Genomic DNA, 24398 nt, shown 5'->3' with positions numbered 1-24398 from the left:
GCAAATTAAAAGGACATACGCTGAAATTGAAAGACTTCTCTGAAACTAAACGAACCCCAAACTGTTATGCGAATCAACGATGCCAATAGTTACGGATTAAATTAAGTTTGACTGTGAATTATTAACATCATCATTTCAAAACAATTTTTAGAGTATAATTATCATTATAAATATGTTCAACGAACGCACATTTATTCGTACATTTTGCATTTATTTGTTTATTCTTTTTTATAAACGTATTATTGAAATTCTAGCGCTCGGTTGTATAATTCTAGCAGCCAGGGACTATGATTGAGACCGAGAGAATGTTTTTGCCAGAGTATCGGTTACGAGCGAAGAGTGATTCGGGGAACTCTCGTGAAGATTTGGAATGCACGGTGTCACATGGAGATTTGGCTGCACGTGGCAAGAATGGTGTAACTCGTCGTTCGTGTTGCCAATCTCTTGAACATAATACTTTCTTTATTCAGAATTTCCTTATCTCTTTTTTTCATACGACTCGTTTCATTTCTGTTAAAAATAAATTATATCATATTTAAAAACATGTCGATTCCATTATATATATTACAGGAATAAAATAAATCACGAAGAGATAGGGAATTTCTAAATAAAGAAAATATTATGTCCAAGAGATTGGCAATCCGAATGATGAGTTGCACCATCTGCACGAACTGAGATTGACGTAACAGAAATGAATTTATTTGTAGTCATTTATATTGATTATAGAAGAGTCCGATTAAGAAGTGACCTAGTTAACAGGTGGAAACCTTGTTCAATTCATAAATCAAGTCATGTGAATTTTTAATGTTTGAAAGGACATTTTATGTCATCGATGAATTTAAGTGTCTAAAATCACATGTTACCTTTACTTTAAATCACCCGATATATTGGCAACGAAATGCGTTTATTTACCTTCTTAGGGGCGTAGGCAGGTCGATTCATGCGTTTCAGCCCCTGTGCGACGGGGTCGAAAATCTCGTGGCCACTTGGGGAATGAATCACATCGCGGAAGTACGGAAAATCGATACGCCCTACGCTCGAATCGAGTGGAAAAAGTTAAGCAAGTTCATATGGGATGACCTAAGATCAACGATGGACAGCTTCCTTCTTTTTTTACTCCTTTTTCTTGCTTTCTCAGAAATACTCGACACCACATGGTACTTCCCCGATGCCCTCAGCTATCAAGTTTCTTCGTACAAGTTTCTAAAAACGTTAAAAAGTTTCTCGAATATCTCCTAGAACTTTTTATCCCTTTTTTAAAAAATTGTTCTTTATATTTTAAAATATCCATATTTAAGGAATTTGAATAGCAAATGATATATTTTATTACTAATTTCCGTTCTAGTTTACCATGGTTTACCATGTTTACAGATAAATGACGAAATAAATTCTTGTATTACCTGATTTTATTTACTTATACATTGCTGCCTAGTCAACATTAAATTATCGTAAAAGCTTTTTCTTATAACTTTTTTACTTTGTCACACATAGAATTTACATATTTCTTTACTAGAAAAAATTGTATTTTATAATTTTATCATTTATATCGTTTATTCTTAGAAGTCCTCCACTCTTAACAACTATAGCTTTTACGCCCCGTTTTTTATTCGACTGTTCGTATCATTCGTTTCTCAGAAAGTCACATAAAGGATCGTTTAATCCTCTGCGAAGGGTGCCTTTTCTTCAATGAACTCGTTACAATGACCCTCATTGATCCATGATTAGATGCAAACCAGCCAGGGGTAGTCTAGACTTTAGAGTTTTATTCGTTAACTGCATCAGATACATAGAACGAAACAGGTTGTCAGTTTCAGCTGCTTTTAAAATGATATTCTTTTTTTTCTCTTCTCTCCTTCAACTTTGATTTTTTGCTTCGATAAATTGAAGAGACATAACGTTTTTCAATTTTTATAACTTTATCTTTGGAATATTCTTCATTTGCTTTAGTTGTAGAATAAATAAAAAATAGTCATCCGTAGATTCTTATGTAAATTGAAGTTTAAGGTCAGAATGAATTATTGAATGATTATTGAATGAAAATTAAAAGAGATTGTCTGAGATATCGTTCTACGTAGGAAGTGTTATAAAAACACAGATATTTACAACAATTTACAATTTTAATGTTTAGGGTAATACAATCACAAGTTTAATACCACATGACCTTTAAGAAATTGCAACAAAACAGACAAATATGAAATTTATTATTTTATGATATTTATTTATATTATTTTTTGAAGGTCACTTCGCATTACACTTGCGATCCTATTAGAACATCAATAAAACCCCCTCAACTATTACAATTAAGGATAAATAGTAATACTAAAGAATACAATCTATGCACGTGTACGTGATATTTCTGTTTTTACTTATTGTTAGTATCTTTTAGCAATCCCTCAATGTTTCTCAATACTCATTCTTAATACAAAACAAAAATAATGGAGAATTATAACCTTATAACAATACATTTTTCAAGCTCATAGCAAGGATGCAATATGTATAACATACGATGTAATTCCGAAATCGTGATATAAAAAGAGCAAATGAAAAAACCATTTTTTTTTAAAGGAAGTACATATTGTATAAAAATATGTTGTTCTAGGTATCTGGTCTCATTTTACTAAGGAATTACTTTGTATATTTTACATTGAATCCACCAAACCACAAACCAACCCCTTGAATCGATAAAAGTATAAATAACTATAAAATTACATAAAGTTCTGTTATTACTTTTATATGTACTATTTCTCCGACAAATATAAAGTTGAAGAGTCGACAGCAGGTGTGTGGAAAATAAAAAGTAAAGCACGATTGGATGTAGACCTTTCAAGGTAGCAAATACGTTCGTAACACGAAATGCGGTTGCGATAAACGGGATTGGTCGATCGATCGATTAACGAAAAACGAACGAGCCAGCAGAAAGTCTTTATTCGTGGCGTGTTCCTGTTTTCAGACATACGGCTGCAGCTGAACGAACAGCTGAGATGTCTCGACATCCGGATGGAGGCCCAAGTCGCCATCGTGGCGGAGCTTCAGGATTTTTTTCGAAGGAGAGCCGAGCTCGAGCTCGATTACAGCAAGTCCCTCGACAAGTTAGCCAGAAGCATACAGCTCAGACACAAGGAGCAAAAGCAAAAGTACATATCTTATCTTCTCTTTAGACTTTGTTTTTAACAATCTCACATTATCATTACATTATCTACATATATACGTAGTACTGGTTTCTTTTTTGCTAAATTAAGAGACTATTTGTTTCTGAATGAACAAAGAATAATAATCTAGTGCTATTGGGTTCTTTCTCCATAACTAATATACTGTTCAAAACAATTAAGGAGTGTGTGTTATTATCGTCCATTTCACGAACCACGCAAACAGAAGTAAAGAAGTCCTACAGGTTTGATAGACAGATAGTTTGTAATAAATAGATTGCGGATTTTTATGCACTTATGGAAAATTTGAAGGTGCAAAAATGTATGCAATGCATATGATATACAAAAACATATAAATATTCGAAGTAGAAAATTTATTATAAAATATATAAAATATATAAAACTGTAGAAATGCAATCTGATAATAAAAATTGACTTTATGAGTTATCAAAACGTCTACGAACAGAACGAATGGGTACACAGATCAAAGTAACAACACGGGGAACGATCATTTAATTGTTTTGAATAGTATAGTTTATTAAAGTACATAGATAGATGCGTAAATTGGTGATAAAGTAGTAATGGTCGGAAGTAAGCAGATCAAGCTAACAGCAAACAATTCCTAGGCGAGAACATTGGCCCCTATTCTCGAGTTATGCTTGCTGGCAACAACTTATCAACGAGACCAAGTCCTTAAGCAGAGATCATGCGGCTCTTTCAGAAGTGTACAGCACACATCTCGTCGGTCGTCTCAATCAGGTGATGGAAGATGTTCAACGGATATACAAGCGTGTGAGTATAAGCCAGTACCATTGGAATCTTACAAAATACATTTACGATTTGTTGTCTGCAATTATGAAATGTTATAAATAATATTTTACGATCGAGGAACGTGGAAAAATACAGTTTGAAGTATTTTAGGTCTTTTGTACATTAATTTTTATCAATACAGTATTTACTATAGATTAGAAAGCGATAGAGAATAGTTACTATAATGTAATTTTAATACAGTATTTCAACTAAAAGCTCTAGATATCAATTTATAAATAATATTTGCAACTTGAAGTCCGAGACATCCCACTTTGGAGCTCCTCCAGACTGATAAAAGTATCTAACAATTGGTGCGCCCACTTATGCTTCAATGTTACTATGTCCTTTTTATCAGGAATACATCATTTACTATTCGTCGAAGAAACTAGATCCAACAACTAGAATCAACGTAAAATATTCATATCAAAAATATCACACATACGCATCTACAAATCTTACTACCGCCATGAATATATGTACTTGGCGTTGATCTGGGGGGATGCTTATATCAACGAACGGATATGCATAATCAGAGGAATCATTAAAAATGACGGTCATCCAATCCGATTGATTTCAGTGCCGTGAAATAGGCTACGAGACGCACGAGGAGATCCTTCGAGTGTTGGACGAGCTGCATACCACGATGAAAACGTATCAGACATACCAGACGGGGTCACGGCAAGCGGAAACGAAGCTTCGTGTGGCGGAACAACAACGCAGCAAGCTCGAGGTGGCGAATGCCCCGCCCGAGAAGCTCGCGCGTAGCAAGAAATACAAGCTCATGGAAAAGGAAGTGAACAAGGTGGGTTGGCGATGTGAAATCAAGGCCAAGCCGCCGGCTGCTCTCGCTACTCGCCCGTGTTTCTCGATCCTCTCTATTCTCTCTTCAGTTTTCTGTCCCTTTCTCTCCCTCTATTTTCTTACTTTCTACCTTTCTTTCTATTTGCTTCTCTGACCCTGGCGAGGTCGAGTGTACTTCAAGACGCGCGAGTATCAATTTCCGCCACGTTCTTCTTACATAGAGGATATACGTGAACCGAGGCCACCAGCTATCTATGTATTCTCTTGATAAATAAAGCACCGTTTCATTCATCCCCCTGTCAAAATTTCACGCCTTACCATTACTTGTTTTAGAAAGGAATTTTGTGTAGGGTAGATTGTGCGATTGTCTAAGTTTGTTGGATTAAAGAGGTGCGGAAAAAGTTGGAGGTTTCGGGGATTTTGATTGTCAGAAATGAATACCACGGATAAAAGGACGGTATTGATTAAAATTGATTAAACTCACGTATACTTTTCATTCTGTTCAGAGGAAGGTCAAGTATCAAGAGGCGAAGCTAAAAGCGTTGAAAGCAAGAAACGAGTACATTTTGTGTCTGGAGGCATCCAATACGACAATACACAAGTACTTTGTGGACGACCTATCAGATCTCATCGATGTAAGTTTTAATAATCAAAGAAAAGAGCAAAATCCTTATAACTTCTATAAAAATCATAATATTTTGATGAATGGAAGACAAAGATAATATTTGGAGCTTGCTACTTTATTTGTTATATCTACTCTTCTAATGATATACTAGTTTTGAAAATAGCTTCTGGTCAATTTACAAAAATTTTCAAATACAAACCAATAGAAAAATTGTTATTATATTAAAAATCAATACAATTATATAGATCAGTGATCTAAAACTTTTACCCAATAACATAAAACGTAGAACGTTGCAACAATTATTACAAAATATATTTAGCAACTCAAAGGAAACTTATTACATGCACCTCGCTACTGTACATCTGCGTTCCGCGCTAATTGTTTTAACAATGCAAAGCTTTAATGTAGAAAATGCTCGAATGCATATTTGACACGCAATCTATGAACTAATTGCAGTAACTTGAACATGACTTAAGAGAGCACGAAACGGGCTTCTCGATACCGTACACGTGACTCAATAATGGGTCAGTGAATCGGTTTAGTCAACTGAAAGGTCTAATCGTCTTTCCTAATTGTTTCTTTGTTAAATGATTGTTGAGTAAGATGTACATAAATAAATCTCCTTGAAAAAATTGCATTCACTTGTTCTAATAAAGATCTAGTCATTGTCCTTCCAGTCTCTCAAGTTCCATTCCAATTTTGTGCAAATTTTTCTAGAAATATTTATTTATTTCATAATAATTTATTTTTTTTTATATTTTTATAATAAAAGAAATTCATATATGTGCATGGAAAATGTTCTCGTCTTTTTATTTACTGATATGTATGAATATAGGATAAGAAATATAGATATCCTAAAAACTGAATATTCTCGGTATTTTTTCAGTGTATGGATTTTGGATTTCACAATTGCATTGCCAGAGCGTTGCTGATGCATTGTAGCGCAGAAGAAGGTAGGCAACGTTCGCTGCAATCCGGTGCTGAACAATTGGCAGCATGTGTTGGTGCTCTAGACTCGAGGGCGGATAAACAGAGGTTTTTAGAATCTCATCATTCTGCTTTCATGATACCTAAGAAGTTTGAATTCCAAGGTCAACGAGGGGACGAGGTACTTGAAGTATGAAAATTCTTCTTTTCTTTAATCATCATTTGATCACGTTCGAACGATTTAGATCATGAGAGAACAAGTTTATAATTGATTAATCTTGATGTAATTATAGTAATAAAATTATTATTATATTCTAAATTTATTCTTATATTCATGTATTGAAACATTCTACATAACTTTAAAAAAGGTACGTTTTATATTTTTTAAAAAATAGGTTTTGTAAAAAATTAAGTTTTGGAAATATATCCTACATTTCATATACATAAAAACTAGTGAAAACGTGTGCAAATGATACTTTCAACTTTCAACATATTTTAATTATTAATTTATCTTTTGCAATTTATTTTCATAGACCCCAGAACCGGAACTGCAAAAATTGTTACACGCTGAGATGGAACAAAGATTGTCCCAATTGCAACAAAGACTGACATCTTTGAGAACAGAATCTGAAGAAGTTTGGAAAACCTTGGAGACAGCAGAAGCTAGTCTATTGGAGATGTTAACCGCGAAAGATTACGACTGTTCCAGATACTTTGGTGAGAATGCTGTTCCCACCTCCAGGCCACCAGAAACTGTGCAAATTAAGCTCAGGGCAGATAGACAGGAAACTGAAGAATTCTACCTCACGGTAAGTTCGACTGATTAAAATAATTACTTAATCAGATAATGGAAAATTAAATGGAGTGTGGGGTTAATTATATTGAATATAATAAATTTGGGAATAAGGAAAATCCTTAGGGTAATAAAGGCCTTTTTTATAGAATGGCTATTAGGGATTAATAGAATAAATAGAGTATATAGAATATTAATTTTTTGTTATTTAACTAGCTATTACCAAACTTATTGTTAGTAATACTAGTTTGAAACATTTTTACAGAAATTCAGGGAATACCTTCTTGGAACATCAAGAATAGCTAGGTTAGACGCAAAACAAGAATACATTCGACAAAGCCTGTTAGATGGCTCGACTGCTAGCCCGAATCCATCGATATCAACAACGAAGCAAAAACAAGCTCGGAGAAAACGAATCGGTAGATTGCAGATGAACGGCCAACCAAAGTTATTCGGTGGCTCATTGGAAGAATATTTGGAAAGCACTAATCAAGAGATACCTTTAATCATGAAAAGTTGCATTAGAGTGATCAATCTATATGGTCTTCATCATCAAGGTATTTTCCGAGTCTCAGGCTCCCAGGTAGAAATTAACAATTTCCGGGAATGGTTCGAAAGGGGAGAAGATCCATTGGCCGACGTCACTGATGCGTCCGACATTAACAGCGTAGCCGGTGTGTTGAAGCTCTATTTGAGAGAACTAAGGGAACCACTGTTTCCTATTATTTACTTCGAACATTTAATGGAATTAGCACAACTTGAATCGAAGCAAGAGTTTGTTAACAAGATGAAGGAACTGATTTCCAGTCTTCCAAGACCAGTTGTCATAGTGATGCGGTATTTGTTCGCTTTTCTTAATCAGTAAGTACATTATATCAATTACCAGTTAAGTAAAATTTATAGCAAGAATTTTCATGTTAGAATTTAAAGAAAAAAAAACTGCTTTTTATAGCCTCTAATATCTTTTACGTGTTTGCTTGAAGAAGATTAAAAAGATAACCACTGAGAAATCCCTTTAAATTTTATTCAAAATTTTTCTTTATTTACTAACAGCCTCTCAGAATTTTCGGATGAAAACATGATGGATCCCTACAACTTAGCAATTTGCTTCGGCCCCACCTTGGTACCTGTTCCAGAAGACAAGGACCAAGTACAATACCAGAATCAAGTGAACGAACTCATCAAGAACATTATCACGTTCTGTGAAGAAATATTTCCAGAAGATATTGGAGGTACTCAATACGAAAAGTACATCAGTAGAGAACCTGACGACGTGTAAGTATATAATAATCTTATCTTATACTGACAGAATATTTTATCCATAATTTACCAATTTATGATTTTTCATGAAAATAAATGCAGAGACGTGGGAGATTCGCCGACGGACCAGGTCCAGGAAGACATGGACTCCGAAGTGTATCCATCTGAGGATGGTGAGTGAAACCAGATATGTAATAGTTGTGTAGTTGTTCGGAATCCAACAGCGCGATCTACGTTCGTTTTGTGTATTCCCAGAATCGGAAAACCTCGAAGCCACAGCGCAATTCGATTTCAATGCAAGGTCCGAAAGAGAGTTAAGCTTCAAAAAGGGAGATACCTTGACTCTATACACACAAGTCAGTAATGACTGGTGGCGAGGTGCCTTGGCCGGTAGAGAGGGGCTTATTCCCGATAAATATATTATGATCAAGATAAAGTAAGTGCGACTTAATCACGCAGTGGTGAATTACTTCCTTCGAGAATGTCTTCTGTTGAACCTAGTGGCTGAATTTAGCATTTCCAAAGGGAACGAAATTTGGATTACATATGCTTGCTTTTTAAGATAAAAGGAAAAGCTTCTTTATAGATTTCGCTGTTAGAAATGTTTCCTCAATATAATTTTCTTTTGATGAATGTATCTTCTTTCCTTTTTAGTTCTTTCCATGTGAATATCTGACTTGTCATATGATTATTGTTTATGGAAATATTATTCTTTTAAAATGGGATATATGACTTCTTATGGAAAGAATTAAATATGGAGTAAGAAAGCACGGAGACTTGATTAATTCCACTGCTTTCAAATCCTTTTCGTTTTCGCATGATTATTCAGTATAAAGTCTTATATCCACCGGCCACGTAAATGGTTCACAAACGTTTACGAATTCCTTGAGCGGTAGGTAGAGACGTAAAACTAAATGCTCATTAACATATTTAGTGTTTGTTAAATTGACCATACACGATTGGAATAATTTCGCTTGTTTTAACGCAATATCCATATATATTATAACATATGCTTTACAAAACAAATAATATTATTTAGATGCTCAATGATGCATTTGATAATTAACATCATTTTTATGACATTAAGCTGTTGGTAATCTCCACGACAGCAATATACATATTGCAGAGGGATTTTTCTAACATTCTTGTTGTAAGATTTAGGTTTTGTTAAACCTACGTTGAAATTTATTATAATTCATTGTATAATTCTTCCAGACTCAAAAAGTTTCTTTATAGATCCAGGAATGCTTGTCATGCAGCTCTGCTTGCCTATTTCCTTACGTAACTTCATTTTATAAAAATACTTGTATCTTTTGTTCAGGGACGAAGAACGTGAAAAGGAACTCCTGAAGTCGTCTAGTGAAGAATCAATGCGAAGAAGGACTTCAAGCTCTGCCGATAGTGTTCTTTCAAGTAACAATTCGCCGTTGATGGGACCGTCTGGAAATCCGACTACTTGGCCCTCTAGCACTACGTCCGACGTGCAGTCAACCGCAAATATAATCACAACAGACAATAGCAGTAACAGTGGTGTTATTCCAGCAGTCGTGACAAATGCCCCTTGCATCTCAGCACAACCAATCATCAGTCGAGAGGTACTGGAAACTACCGTTTAGTATTAATATATCTTGTTCGATTTTTTTTCTTTTCATACATTCGTCTGCTTGTACATTTTCTGCGACGCACTCGGAAGATTTTTGAACTTTTAAGCACAAGTGCATGGCTATTGTGCTGTAATTCGTCTTTCTTAAGTGCAGTAGCAGCGAAAGATTGGAATGCACATTTTAAAGACGCAGACTTGTTGCCTGTACACCACACACATCTAATAGAAAAGCAGCATCGCTTTATGTCGTGGGACCATAAATCTGTTACAAAGTTTCTTGTTTGTTCAAATGGATATAAGATTATAAATAACCACATTAATTCGGAAATTTTGTGGTAATATAATGGAAATTTTATAAGAACCAGTATCGTTATTGTTTTCTTTTATACTTTAGAAGGGTCGCTGGATTTTTTATGATAGATTTCATTGGGTTCATAATCTGTGATCTTTTAAGATTCGAAGATTTTCTCTCACACTATAGTAAGTTCATAAGATAGGAAACATGAACCTAAGGCTATTGTTAAGTTTAATTTACTTCGAAATAGTACTATTTCAATTAGCTGTAATCATTTGTATGATATATTTGTAAATAAAATAGAAATATATACATGTTTGTTGCTGCATGTGCCTTGGTCTCTTTGTCTTGTGTCGCCTGTATCCTTTTTGTTGTCTTGCGTCATGTACTTTTTTTTCATTTTTTGTACTGATTACGACTTTCGATGTTAATAGTTGGGATGGTTTTTCCAGATATACGTTTAGTCAGCTTTTAGTTGACAAGAAAAGTTTCACATACATAGGTAGTGGGCGAAACGGACTAAAAACTGTTCGATAAAACTGCTGCCAAGTGTCGTGTGGTTCTGTCATTTGTGTTTTTCGTTTCGTTGAAGGAGTGCCTCTGTTTAACAGTTCAGTTGGTTTGTGAATCCTAGCATTCTGTAAAACAATTTCAGTCTATAGATGAAACCAAAATGGAATGCTACTCGCAGAGCCTACTTCTCCAGCGGATATTCTTTTGGCTTGAGGTGAGTAAATAAGTGTCTCACCCACCCAGATCAGTTAATAATTAACTTCGTCGTTGGCATCTCTAGACAGATAGGTATCAGTGCAAGGCTGTTGTCACGTTTACATGTTTACCTGCTTGTATTCATCCTACTCATTGCCAGTTTTACGAGCAGTTTTTAATTCTATCTTGGTATGAATATTGTTCTTATGCACTTGTGTTTATTCATTTCCTTCTTCCCGTATTAATGCATGCAGATATCCACTTTAATCATTTATATAAATATTATACCTTCATATTCTTGTACACATGCATCTAAGACCTGCAAATTACTTCTGATCAATTTATGAGATATTCTAAATTAGAAGATTCAAAAATTTGATTTCAACTTTTAATTGACTTATATTTCTGTACAAATATAAAATAAACATGTAGGTATTATCTACATTAAAAAATTGTGGAAGTCACTAAAATTAAATTGAACCATTTTCAAGATTATTTTATAAAATGCGCTAAAAAATAATCATCTAAATTAGAATATATCTCTCATTATTATTTACTGTATTATAATTTTATCTTTTCTCTTCTTTTTATAATATATATCATTTATTTTAGAGAATGAAAAATTTTCTGTGTTATACTTATTATCTATTTGGGATTTAGTTCAATGATTCTTTTTAAACATATTTTGTTCAATTAAAAAGTAGTAGGTTCTTACCATAGCTATTTATAATATAATAAACATAAATTGTAAAAATAACAATTTGTAACAAAATTCCAGGGCACTACATACGCAATAACAACACAGAAAATAATTTACATTTCATTGCAACAAACGTGGTTGGTAATTTGGAGAGCGTCACTAGTTTCCCATTCACTACGTAACAAAACATTTCACCATAAATGCTTCTTTAAACGTTTATATTACAATCTACAATAGTTTCACATTGTTCAACTATTTTCAGGAATGTGCATCTCGAGTAGCAAAGGTATCGACACCAGAAAAAGAGAAGCATATCTTCGTTTCTGATCATCGTGCAGACACAACGCCAGTCATTATTAGTAATAATGGTGAGAACGAGAAGATATCAGATTTCAGCGAGTCGTTACAACAACGCAACGAAGATACTAGCGAAGAAGCAGAACGTATTTCCTTGATGAGCCTAGACGGCGGATCAAAGCGTGGAACAAGTAGAAAACAACACTGGAAATCCCAAAGCATGGGTGATACTGTGCAGCAGACTGCGAATTCTCTTCAAACAAGCAATACTATCTCTCAAGATGAAGAACCTCAGGAACAGCCAACGTTTTCTGCGAATCGAGAGCTTTGGCAAAGACGAGCGACGTCGCAAACGCAATTAAACCCGCCTGCGCCTCCTAATCATAAAATTTTCCGTGCCTCCCAAGAATTCCGTGAAATGCGTCAGAAACATACACCGGATTTGGTAATGGATCTGCCTTTATCGGCACAGGATGCGAGTAAAAAGTCTGCTTCGTCGAGCAGTCTAAGCAGCTCTGACGAAGAGACGCCAACTCAGCCATCTCGTGCTGAAGCGGCCACATCGCCAACGGGCGGTCCTGAGTCCCCTGACATGAGCACAGCTGCAGAACGATTCGCTAAACAGAACCAATGCACTCTAAAGAAAAATACCAAGTCGAATCCTGACGCGTCAAAGTTAAAACGTATGGAGACCGAACACGATCCCGAACAAGAGTCTGAGGAAATTGTTAGGTCGACAAGTTCCAATCAGATCTCGGATTCAATGCCTTTGAGATCACCTCTTCCACCACGTTCGACACCGAAGATAGTGGCGAAATTTGCAGATATGCACCTAACAGGTGGCAGCCAGGTGTCCTCGTTCAAGCCGCAGATAAAAGTGAAGCCAACGATTCTCAGAAAACCGGTGTTACCATTCCCACATCCGCACATGAGCCCTGAGCTCGCAAGGAAAATCGAGAAGCAAGCGCAGAGCGCGGAACAAACCAATTAATTGCTAACCCAGGGTATTACAGAAAAGTTTTTAGCAGCGAGGAAATATTTATTTTCAGCAACCCATGCGTGTTTGAGTAAGATTTCCAGACGCGTAGATTTGCCACTGACTTTCCATTGACCAGTTACTCCGCCCAAATCGCAAGGACACGAAGTGTGTTAGTTACAGTACCCAAAAAAAGAAAGGAAAGCCGGACAGCATCGTTCCTTGATATGGAACGGGTCACGTGAGTTTAGTTTCAGCTAGTGAACGTTGCGTATAAAAGGTCTGATGCTGTCCTCGGGCCGAGTTTATTTTTTCTACGACTATTTTCCATTTTCGCATAATTTTTTTACCAAATGACCCGCGAAACGATGTTTCTAGTCATCGAGCGATGATTGAAAAACGATGCGAGAAATGTGTGAGCGAGAAAAATACATCGAAAAAGAAAAAACAAAAAAAAGAATATAATTTCGAGATTAAGTAGTTTTTCGTCGATAGAGCGAGAGAATGAGAGCGAGAAAGCGCGAACGAGAGAGCGAAAACGAAAAAAGCCAGATGATTTTGTACGTTGGACGATTTGTAATTTATTGCAAAGAATATTTCTTCTCAATGTGTTATCAGTATAATGTTTGCAACAAACGTATTTGATGTTCCTTTAAAAACGCACGCGAGTAAGTATGAGTTTTAAACACAACAAGAAAAGAAGAACTAGAACCTTTTTTAGAAATTAGTTTCTTAAGAAGAATGAGTGAGATGATTTCGGGATGTAAATCCCGAGCTATTATTATTATTATTATTATTATTATTATTATTATTATTATTAATATTATTATTATTATTATTAATATTATTATTAATATTATTATTATTATCATTAAACATTAGTAACATGTCACGGACGTCTTTAATAAGAATTATAACGACAATGATGTTCGATATATTCGAGAATAGTAAGTGTACAATAATGCACGAGTATTTAAACAATTCGACGTCAGTTCTAGATATGTACCAATAATTCTACTATGACAAAAAAAATTCAACGAAATCAGAAGAAAGCGATGTAACACCTCGATGTATTCATGCCCTTCTTCCCTATAACCAATTTAAAAAAAAGGAAAAAATCGAAAAAAAATCATTGTACTCGTTTATCGAAGTAATATGCATACAGTATACTTGATACTCTGTGCAAGCATTCTACGAATTATACTTTGAGTGGAAAACTAATGGGACGCGTTATAAACAATCGTGATCCATAAAGTAACGAGTGATGCAAATTCAATTAAGATTGATTAACATAATACTCTTTATAGTTACTGATCAAATATTAGTACGAAATATTATCACATTATACCCACCGCAATAAGAAAAATACCAAAGCCAATGGATTATTGCCTCCCCCCTTTCCCCATTTTTCTGATTGTATCATATTTGTTGAACGAACACGAAGCTAAAACTTTAGTTTTCTTAACGGTGCGTTCGTTTTTATATACATAGTTCATACATAGTGAGAGTTGCGCTTTTACAATCGTTTTCTTTTGTATAACTACTCTCATGTTGAATTGTTAGCCCCATAAGAATTCAGTGTAATTTAACGTGTAATTTAATGTTGTTACGTATTTATGTCAATTTGCCCCATCGTACAGATACAGGAGCCTAATTTGACTATTTTTCCGTTACGGTTACTGATATTAACTTCAATAAAAAAAACTTGCAGGCTGCATTATGACCATTTCTGCAACAAAACCTAATCATATTCCTAAATCTAAATTTGTGTAACTTTTATAGGTATTGCGGTGAGTAAATTTCTTAGTGCTTGTTCTTTTGTTTTTATTATTAGGAAAGAGTTCCTGAATTTTAGTTTGATGATAACATTGAATTATAACTGCATTTTAAAGAAAATTTATGCATCGCTTTGGAAGAAATTTAACATGTCTATAATTTTTTAATATTACTCGAATTATTTTTCCTGATAAAAAATATTTTTGGTCGTGCTAAAAATTATAATTTTTCCAGTTACTTGCTCCAGTGCAATCAAGAACCATTAGGTGATCATTGAAAGCTAACTTGAAATAAAAGTATTTATAAAACTAATGAAAAATGTGAGAAAACAGATAATAAATCATTTATTTTTGGCAGACCTTTTACAAGTATCCTGCACGTTGAATGCAATAACTTAAATGAACATTTACATAAGATTTTCTTTGTTAAATGTAAAAAAACGTATCAAAACTACTATTTCCTGTGCATCGATGTTTATAGAGCGCGCGAAATTTAAATGGAGAAATGCAGTATTTACACCTGATGAGTAAGTGACTAATGGTCAATAAGAATACATAATTAAATACATAAGGACGGCTGATAAATCAGCTAATGTCAGCTTTTGTAAATAGCTACATACATGTTCTTCGCGAAAAGGTAAAGATGACATTGTATTCCATGCGTATGCATGTTTATTAACGCAAAGCTTGAAAAAATTTCTCAACAAATCACGTATCGAGTATTAACATTCACGTCCTCATACTTTTATCAGATTCAATTGTTTCTTTTTTGATATTATGTGTCCCTCTCGGTTTTCCCTTCGGTAAAAAAAATGTGGTTAGTTTTTGATAATTACAACTTCGAAAAGTTATCGAAAATACAATGTTGATTCTTGTATTTCATATTTGAACGTATTCCAGTTTAATGGTTTCAATGCCGATACATAATAAATATTTTCAAACATGGAAATTGATGAAATAGTGAAAGACATTTTTGGGTCAGATATATTCTTAGAATCTACTGATAGAAAATCTAGCAATGAAAGTGAAAAATCATCAAGGTATTTTTACTACTCGATCGATTTATTTATGTATTAATTTATCATAGTTAATAGTTTTTGAAATATATGTATTAACATTTTAGGATAACTCATAGCTTAGATTCAACAAATAGGTACATTGAAAGTGCTCTTTTAAAAGATGCTCCAGAGAAAAATGTAGAAGACAAAAGAATTGGCAGAATTGGACCAAATGTTGTCAGATTTGACATAACATCACGTCTAGGATTATTCTCAATTTCTCCTGATAAGCTTACTCTTAATGGCAGAAGTAATTTTAGCACAATGAGAGCAAATACAGCAGTATATCAAGGAAAATGGATGTACGAAGTTCAACTTGGAACCAAAGGTCTCATGCAAATTGGTTGGAGTACAGTTAATTGTACGTTCACTCAAGAATCTGGTGTTGGTATGTTGATATTTCTAATAATATAATTTAAGAATTTAACTCTATCTTATAGAATATATCTTTATTAGGAGATACCATTAATTCATATGCTTATGATGGAAACCGTGTTAGAAAATGGAATGCAGCTACGTTTACATATGGAGAACCATGGCATACAGGAGACATTATTGGATGTGCATTAGACTTAGATAACGGAAATGTTGATTTTTATAGAAATGGTAGATGTCTTGGACGAGCTTTTGAAAATATATCAATGGGTGCTGGTTTTGCATATTTTCCAACAGTAAGTCTTGCACTAAAAGAAGGTTTAACAGCCAATTTTGGATCCACACCAATGCACTATCCTTTAGAAGGATATGAGCCATTACAAGCAATTCCAAAACAAGAAATACATCAAGCTGTACTTTTATTCAAATGGTTTTTGAAAATAACAGAACAGATAGATACAAGACAAAATATGAACAAAGAGAGTGATATAAGCAAAGAAATTATACACAAAGAAAAGTTACATAATGAAGATATGAATGTACAGACCTATTTAATGTGTCTTTCAAATTGCGTTTTAAAACATATAGGACCTTTAGTTTCAATGCCATATGTTACGGAATATATTGTAGTTCCTTTTATAAGACATCTTTCGAAACCAGAAACTTCTTTATTGTCAACATGTTTAGATTTATTATGGACATTTCTTGAAGAGCATGAACTCAGGATATGTTTAGAAACTATTGTCGTTTTTTTACTGTCTGCATTCAGACATGTATCTTACTTAGTTGAATATTCTGATCAGTGTAAGAACTTGCTTCTTCTAACAAAACTTTGTCAACATGTATCAACGCGTCAGTATTTATTGCAACATTTACTCTTTGATCAAGTAAGGCTTCCAAATTTCTTGAATGTTAAACCACCAGATAAAAAAGGACTGATTGACATAGTTAGTAATGTATGGTGGGAAACAGATCCTGTAGATTTAACAGTTGAAGCTAATAAAGAAAGTTACTTAGAAGCTTGTCAACAAATTAAAACTACAATCTCTGGTATAGTCAATTTTAAGCGTTTTCGTTGTATAATTTTTAATATTTTTTATTTATAATTTGTATTTTACAGAACTAGAAACATTACAAGTACAATTTTTAATAATTCTTCTTGACAATTCTGATGGTAATGAAAGAAGACCAACTTCAAGAACTATATTTTTAAGAAAATTTAAGCGTTTTGTTCCTATAGCAAGTAGTGTAAGTAATGAACTATTAAACTTTCGATAATTAAACTATTTTGTTTAGCATTATGTCTTTGGTCAGTATTTCTACAGATAATAATCAATAACTTCAGAATCCGGCACCGATTACTCTTTGTTGTATTTATCGACTTCTGATCGCATTCAAAATTTTATGGGATGCCGAAGTTGGAACATCACCTGTTTATGTGCCTTCCAGGTAAAATTTTATTCAATATACTTTCAATATTAATAACATCTTTTTTTTTTTATAAATTGGAATGAACAGGGTATTTTACGATGGATCGATTGACTACTCCAGAATCGAAAGACTGGGTGGATTAGTGTCTCATTTGAACAAGATGCACAGAGGTGAACTAATACAACTGTTAGGGTCTGAACACCAAACAATTGTTACAATGGATCAAACTCAAGAAACATCTCATTCATATAGGATGGCACTTGTTCGAGTGAACAACATGAATTCACTAGATCAAGGAAGATCAATAATCCTTGATACAACATCATTACCCATGAACACTGCAGATCCAACTACATCTTTGCTTGAATTACTCGATAGTATTATTTTATTTTACCATCTAGTAGCAAAGAAGCCATTGGCAAAAGCGGCTCTTCTTAGGAATAGCATGTTAGAATATATTTCTGCCAGTCAAAATATAAAAATACGACTAGAAGAAGTTAGACAGAAAGAGAAGCTTGAATCTGTGTCAATCGAGCAAGAATTACTCAGATCCATTAACGTTTTCAATGCTAAGTTAATAGAACAGGGAAGACATATGGCGTGGATTCGTGCTGCTGTTTATTCAAAGGAGAAACAATCACAACTAGCATGGCTCCTAAAAGTGATCACGCTGACTTTGACAAACGCCAGCTTAGAAGGAAACATGTTTAGTTTTGTCCCGGACTTTTACGTAGAAGCATTAGCCGACTTGTGTGTTGGTTTACGAAATCATATGCATCCAACAGCACGTATTGAACAAATTCCAGATTACCAACAAATGTTTTTGAACACAGCTAAATTTCTTTGTGATCATTTTATGGACTCTCGCATAGTAAACGTAGATTCTAAGAGTACGTTACTTTTGACGCTAGCTGGATTCGTGTTCAATCCACTTACATTAGAAGCTATGGAAAGTGTACCAGAAGAGAGTCGAATAAAACTTGTCACGAACTTATTGAAATCATACGAAAACAGAGCATGGGCCGAGTCAAATTGGATTTTAGTCAGATTTTGGCAAGGTAATGGCTTTGCCTTTCGATATGAAAGAAGCCCACATCTTTTGAAAAGAGTCGGACCAAAATCATATCAACAAGAATCAATTTCTCAACCTAGAAGTACGTAATTTTTGTTTTCAGTAAATGCCTTAAAAATTGGACAATCAACGAGCTTACTAGTCTCCGTTCTTTAGAGCCATGTCCGTCCATTGTGTACCAAGGCCACGTAAGGGATGTATTATTGAAAAATCTTCAAGACACAACAGCGTTCTTAAATTCTTTACTGAATTTGCTGAATTGGACTTTCTCCGAGTTTATTGGAATGGTTCAAGAGATTCACAATGTTTCATCCAGGCCCGAAAGAGTCTTCATTGAATCTAGACAGCTAAAAATTTGCGCCACATGTTTCGACTTAACGATTTCGCTATTGAGAGTTTTGGAAATGATCATCACTGTGGTTCCGGATATCTTCAATAATTCACCACAGTCTTTCAGTGAAAATCTGTTGTTTAGATTGTGCCAAGTACATGTTTCTATGTTATTAATGTCTTTATACTTTACTTAACATATAATTATCATTACATTATTATTTTTAGTTACTTTGTCAAATTTTAAATAGAATTAGCTCACAAACTAGTTGCTTCCAACATGTTGTGTTATTGGAAATCCCAGATTTAGAGTCGGTGGACCACTACCCAATACTAGCAGCAGTTACAGGTATTTTGTTGGCATTACTGAATGATGATATAATCAACTCTAAATGTAAGTATCATTTTTAATTACAAGTAAAGAAGGTATATAGACAGAATTCAGCGTAAGAAAAATATGAATTTTGTTAGCAAAACCCATAGCAGAAGTACCAAGGATTACTCAAACCCTATTGATAGAGCCGAGTTTTCAAATGAGCACTCTTTATTTCTTGCTAGGAGATTTAAAAGTTGAAGATAAGCAAGGAAGAAATATAAAAAGATTTTCTTTTTCAAATTGTAAGTATAAATAAATATATAGTATGATATATAAAAAATTAGCACATAACTTTTTCTAAATTAAATTTTTGTAGATAAAAATGACGTAACGGAAGAAGAAATTGAAAAAGTGAAAGGTATGATAGAATATTTAGACGAGTGTCGTGCTATTTTACCAAACTCAAAAATTTCAAGCGATAATGGTGATATTTGCACAATATGCTATGCACAACCTATAGCAGTAACTTTTAAACCTTGTAATCACCAAACATGTCGTATTTGTATCGACCGACATCTCTTAAACAGTAGATCATGCTTTTTTTGCAAAGTTACGATCGAGAAAGTCATAGACCTTTCTAGCAACGTGTTACACGATTTTAGTAACGAAATTACATCCTCGAAGTAATCCATGAAATCGTGTTGACAGTATAGCATAATCGTGAAAGTAATTATAAAAATAAATTTCTTGTAAAAGCTATGATAGATTCTGGAGAAAAGTAAACAAATTGTATAAAATGTTATGTAAAATTTTATTTATTTAATATTATTTTCTATCACTCTGTCTTAAAGATTTATGAATGCAGTACAAAAATAAAAAAATTATAGATTTTAGTCTTTATATAGATTTTCTGCCATAATATAACAAACATACCATTATATTTGCATATGTATCAGTCTTTCCTGTTTCCTATTATAATTAAAACAATCTATCAGGGAATATTAAAATATTTAGCTAAATTATAACAGTTATAAATCACAGGACATTATGATAAAATTATTATACGAGCATTTATGACATTTTTTCTTTTGCTTATTAGTAGTTTACACAAATTTTTCTTGTGTAAAATATTTTACAACCTCAAATCTTATAAGATATACTAAGTACATAGATTTTCTTTCAACTGTCTAAATCCAGTTACTAATGAACTTTTGTTAGGTTTTATATTCAAATCTTCTGTTGCTTCTGTAAGTATAACACCAGATATAAACGCACCAAGCGCAGTAATGAAAATTGCAAAAAATATTAACAGTCGATCTTTATTTAAATGTAGTTCCGAATCTTTCAAAAGTGTACTCTGAAATAGGCAAATGCCTGGGAAGATAAACATAAAAGCTGCTGACAACGCACCCAGAAAATTAATAACTGGTGAAATATCTGGTACTAGTACCGCAATTACTAAAGATAGTATATACCAGATCAATGTAATAAAAACTCTAAATTTAATAGAATTATTGTCCATTCCTAAAAGACTTAGAAGCGCATCACGACCACAATACAAGACAATTGGATATGTAGTAAAATTTTTGATTGCTATGAATATAATCCCTAAAGTGAGAATTATACTTTTGTCTGCATAGCCTTGAAGAATATCACTGGGCACTTTTCCAGCACCAAATGTCGCATATCCAAAAATACCAACCACTGTGTAAGCAGTAAAACAAATAATCATGCTTACTATAGCACATAATGTAAATTTTTTAAGATTGCGTTCTTTCATACAAGCATACATTGGTATTGCTGTCATATGACTCTGCAAATATAAAAATCATTTGTAAGAGTTAAGCAACGAGTTAAAATCACAACATTCTTAAAAATAGGATACCTGGTATGCGAAACAAATTATTGGAATTATTTGAAGTGCCTCATATTCGTTGTCTGGCCATATTTTCATAGAATTAATGGGATACACAGTATTTGTAAAATATTTATAGACTATTAATGCTATTACATATAAAATAGTTATGCAACCGATAGAACTAGCATAGCTTAGAACATCCAATCCTTTAAAAAAGCATAAAGGTAGTATAAATAAACTACACGTCACAGTTGTGACAAATGTTCTGGACATATACCTAAAATATTAAATTAGTTAATAAAAAACAGTAATATTAATACAAAAATATTCCAATATATACTTCCGTTTACCATGTGTAACAATAATCAAGTCCATAATATGTTGCCAGAATTCTATCAAACTGGTCACCAATAATTATTAAAAATGTTAAGCAACATCCAAAACTATATATCACAATACAAAGCGCACATAGAAACAATGACCTTTGTCCATAAAAATTAGCAAACATATCTTGCATAGTGCAGGTATTTGTAATGTCACTGCAATTGGCTAGAATGACAAGTGTAGCAGTAATAAAGATAAGCGCAACAAGTTGCACGTTAATAGAACTGACCAATCCTCCAGCTCTATCAAAGGCTTGTGGGAAATTTAAAAGACCAGCTCCTAAGGTGGCATTCACAATTAGAAAAATTGTACTTAATATGCTGGTTCCTGCAAATATTACCAACAATTAATAAAAAATATGCAATACATTTCATTTCCTTAAATGCTTAAATATATAAGCAAAATTTACTACTGTACATTATTTTGACATATACATAGTAGATAAATTAGAATTATTAGAAAAAATCAATGACAGATGTGTCTTATTTATGTTTGAAGAAAAATTAGAAACTGTATTATAAAGTAAAATAATAAACATAATACCTGATCGAGCATTTTCAGCATTAGGAATAGACGAAGGACTTGGTGCAGTACATAATAACATATCATTGGTAATAAGTCGTTCCGTATTCCCTATTAAACAATTCATGATGATGTTTGCAATCTGAATGGTTATTCCTGACTAATAAACTATCCAAGTTTTATCTGGGATAATGCATTTCTTCGAGTAAAAAGAAAATTTATCAGCAATATCTATGACTAGATAATTGTATCAAAGTTCGTTAGAAAATAAAATTATGTTCGTTACTTTAATAACATTGTTGTTTTAAGAAATATATTACAAGTACATACTTTGTTTCAATTATGATCTATTGGTGAACTTTAAACCTTCCGACTTGGAATTGCCGATTGAATCCGCGTGATGTCGCCGTGTTAACTTTGATTAAACTTACTACTAAATTTGAAAACTTGTTAGATGATAAATTATAGTACTTTAGACATTCTTTCTTATTTAAAGCCAATTGACAGTTTAATATATTTAAAAATAATAAAATGTGTTATTTTATAATTGTAATAATATAGTATGTTATTTTTAATATTTTATATTTTATAACAAAATGTTTATTTAAGATAACATGATGGGAACAAAATATCAAATTTTATAACATTGAATGAATGGGTAAAATAATATATAGAAAAATAAAATCTATTTAATTATGTTAGTCATTTATTGTACACATTTCTATTATGCATATAGATCATTCATATTATTAAAATCCTTTAAATAAACATTGAATTTTATATATATGTGAACACAAATAAATATTGCTAGATGTATATATGAATATTTATATGCAAAATTTATAAAACTTTATACAGTTCAGTCATATATTTACATGATATAAGAAATAGTTTCGTAAAAAATAACAAATAATCTAAGCTTCAGGAACGCTTGTATATATTCTTACTCCATGCATATCCTTAATCTCTTCTTTAAGGGCCTGTGGAAATAATTACAATAAAAAAAGTCAATGATGCAACAATATCTTTTCAATAATGTTTCTTACATCATTAATTAATCGATGCTGCTTAATAGTGTTCAATCCCTTGAATTCTGGTGCAATAACATTTATTTCAAACATTGCACCACATCCTCCTACAATAATAAAATGTAAACATTCCTTCAAGCTTTAAAAAAATTTAAAAGATAGAAAGAATATCTTTAAAATTTTTAGAAGCAAGATATTTCTAAATCAAAAATATTAAATTAAAAATAAATAACATAGAATCTTAAATGAATGAAATTAACGTTTCTTTCATATTTCTATATTAGACAAATCACTCTTAAGTCTTTAGTCCTTAATAATGATCAAGATAACTTTTTTTAACAAGCATCAGCGTTCTATTACATATTCCATTACATTGACGCAATAAAAATATATATACCATAATTTACTTCTTTTTCACAATCATTTTACCTGAGACATCATTAACTTCTATAAGTTTAGCTTGAGGAAATTTGTTTCTTAGAATTGATATCATTTTTTGTTCAGCATTTCTACCAGCCAATACCCTGTTGGGTCCATTCCATACCCTCGATAGAAGCTGCAAAACTTTCATTTTATTCATCTTACGCATTCTTCAAGAGTTTTTTATTTCTCTCTTTTGAAGAGAAAGGAAATATGAAAATATGGATATTAGGAATTTCTTCAAACGTGAATAATAAGTATTTAACGAGCTGATTTTGGCATGTTAAGAGGGAATGGTAGCTATCATAAAGTTTCTTCAATTATAGAACAATTTGCTCGATAGTAAACGTACACTTATATGAGAAGTGTGTTCGTACCTACCGAAATATTACGAAAATTTGACATAAACACACGACCGAACATAGTTATTACAATAGATCGGGTTTGTTTAAACCTCGTTTGTTTCTCTGTTTATGATCTAATAAGTGACAACTTTTCGTTGAAAACAGTCAAATGAAATGGTAGTCAACTGAGAGTACATAAGCATCAATATTTCACTCGATCAGCTGATTGCTAACTATAAAGTTAAGATGGCGCCATCTACTTAATTCTATAACATTGTAAAAAAAAGAAAAGCGCATTAAAAAATATAAAAATACATACATATATTTTTTACTTTTACTCATACATGGAATACGCGAATCGAATATTAAATTGACATCAATTGAAAATTATTATCACAAATTCATTACATTTGATGTTATTTCATTTAACAAAAATTTTATTAATGATATTATTCAGTAAATTTGTACATAAAAAGCTTGAAATAGTGAAAACTGAATTATGCAATAACAGATCAAAAATATAAAATATAGTCAAAATTGATGA

The 24398-nt window shown here is 32.8% G+C and overlaps 4 protein-coding genes across 16 annotated transcripts in view; 2 read left to right on the top strand and 2 right to left on the bottom strand.

The window, feature by feature from the left end:
- The window catches only part of LOC138183609 (SLIT-ROBO Rho GTPase-activating protein 1), a 43847-nt gene extending 29189 nt beyond the window's left edge, over window positions 1-14658 (top strand). For 8 of the 11 annotated variants that reach the window (XM_069120795.1, XM_069120798.1, XM_069120797.1 and 5 more), the window contains 13 exons: window positions 2951-3134; window positions 3773-3938; window positions 4534-4758; window positions 5264-5392; window positions 6269-6499; window positions 6843-7118; window positions 7368-7963; window positions 8156-8377; window positions 8465-8535; window positions 8618-8798; window positions 9684-9957; window positions 10916-10987; window positions 11931-14658. In XM_069120795.1, coding sequence (XP_068976896.1) covers window positions 2951-3134; window positions 3773-3938; window positions 4534-4758; window positions 5264-5392; window positions 6269-6499; window positions 6843-7118; window positions 7368-7963; window positions 8156-8377; window positions 8465-8535; window positions 8618-8798; window positions 9684-9957; window positions 10916-10987; window positions 11931-12956 — 3653 coding nt within the window. In that variant the 3' untranslated portion in view covers window positions 12957-14658. The remainder of the gene's footprint in view (window positions 1-2950; window positions 3135-3772; window positions 3939-4533; window positions 4759-5263; window positions 5393-6268; window positions 6500-6842; window positions 7119-7367; window positions 7964-8155; window positions 8378-8464; window positions 8536-8617; window positions 8799-9683; window positions 9958-10915; window positions 10988-11930) is intronic. The other 3 variants (XM_069120799.1, XM_069120806.1, XM_069120805.1) reach the window with 3 other exon arrangements.
- A 541-nt stretch (window positions 14659-15199) lies between these two features.
- On the top strand, window positions 15200-20123 carry LOC138183402 (E3 ubiquitin-protein ligase RNF123). Of its 2 annotated transcripts, none has more exons than XM_069120265.1 (11): window positions 15200-15353; window positions 15617-15756; window positions 15840-16162; window positions 16231-17199; window positions 17270-17397; window positions 17495-17598; window positions 17668-18734; window positions 18809-19137; window positions 19211-19376; window positions 19454-19600; window positions 19675-20123. In XM_069120265.1, the coding sequence occupies exons 2-11, from the start codon at window positions 15659-15661 to the stop codon at window positions 19983-19985; spliced, it is 3642 nt and encodes a 1213-aa protein (XP_068976366.1). In that variant the 5' UTR covers window positions 15200-15353; window positions 15617-15658; the 3' UTR covers window positions 19986-20123. The 2 variants fall into 2 exon arrangements, with proteins under 2 accessions (XP_068976366.1, XP_068976365.1); XM_069120264.1 differs by lacking the exon at window positions 15200-15353 and adding an exon at window positions 15360-15533.
- Window positions 20124-20136: 13 nt separating this feature from the next.
- On the bottom strand, window positions 20137-22502 carry LOC138183408 (sodium-coupled neutral amino acid transporter 7). 2 transcript variants are annotated; one of them, XM_069120278.1, is made up of 5 exons: window positions 22393-22502; window positions 22084-22299; window positions 21507-21867; window positions 21184-21433; window positions 20137-21111 (listed from the first exon to the last, which is right to left on the bottom strand). In XM_069120278.1, exons 2-5 carry the CDS (start codon window positions 22187-22189, stop codon window positions 20458-20460), a joined length of 1371 nt encoding a protein of 456 aa, XP_068976379.1. In that variant the 5' UTR covers window positions 22190-22299; window positions 22393-22502; the 3' UTR covers window positions 20137-20457. The 2 variants fall into 2 exon arrangements, with proteins under 2 accessions (XP_068976379.1, XP_068976378.1); XM_069120277.1 differs by having other exon boundaries at window positions 22084-22475.
- A 374-nt stretch (window positions 22503-22876) lies between these two features.
- Window positions 22877-24142, bottom strand: LOC138183410 (bolA-like protein 3). Its single transcript, XM_069120280.1, has 4 exons — window positions 23892-24142; window positions 23520-23646; window positions 23109-23197; window positions 22877-23042 (listed from the first exon to the last, which is right to left on the bottom strand). The coding sequence occupies exons 1-4, from the start codon at window positions 23931-23933 to the stop codon at window positions 22977-22979; spliced, it is 324 nt and encodes a 107-aa protein (XP_068976381.1). The 5' UTR covers window positions 23934-24142; the 3' UTR covers window positions 22877-22976.
- Between the last annotated feature and the right edge of the window lie 256 nt (window positions 24143-24398).

Source organism: Bombus flavifrons, chromosome 9, assembly GCF_040668555.2.
Source record: "Bombus flavifrons isolate JBK064 chromosome 9, iyBomFlav1_principal, whole genome shotgun sequence".
Classification (NCBI taxonomy): Eukaryota; Metazoa; Arthropoda; class Insecta; order Hymenoptera; family Apidae; genus Bombus; species Bombus flavifrons.
This window is presented reverse-complemented; position numbering and strand designations above follow the sequence as displayed.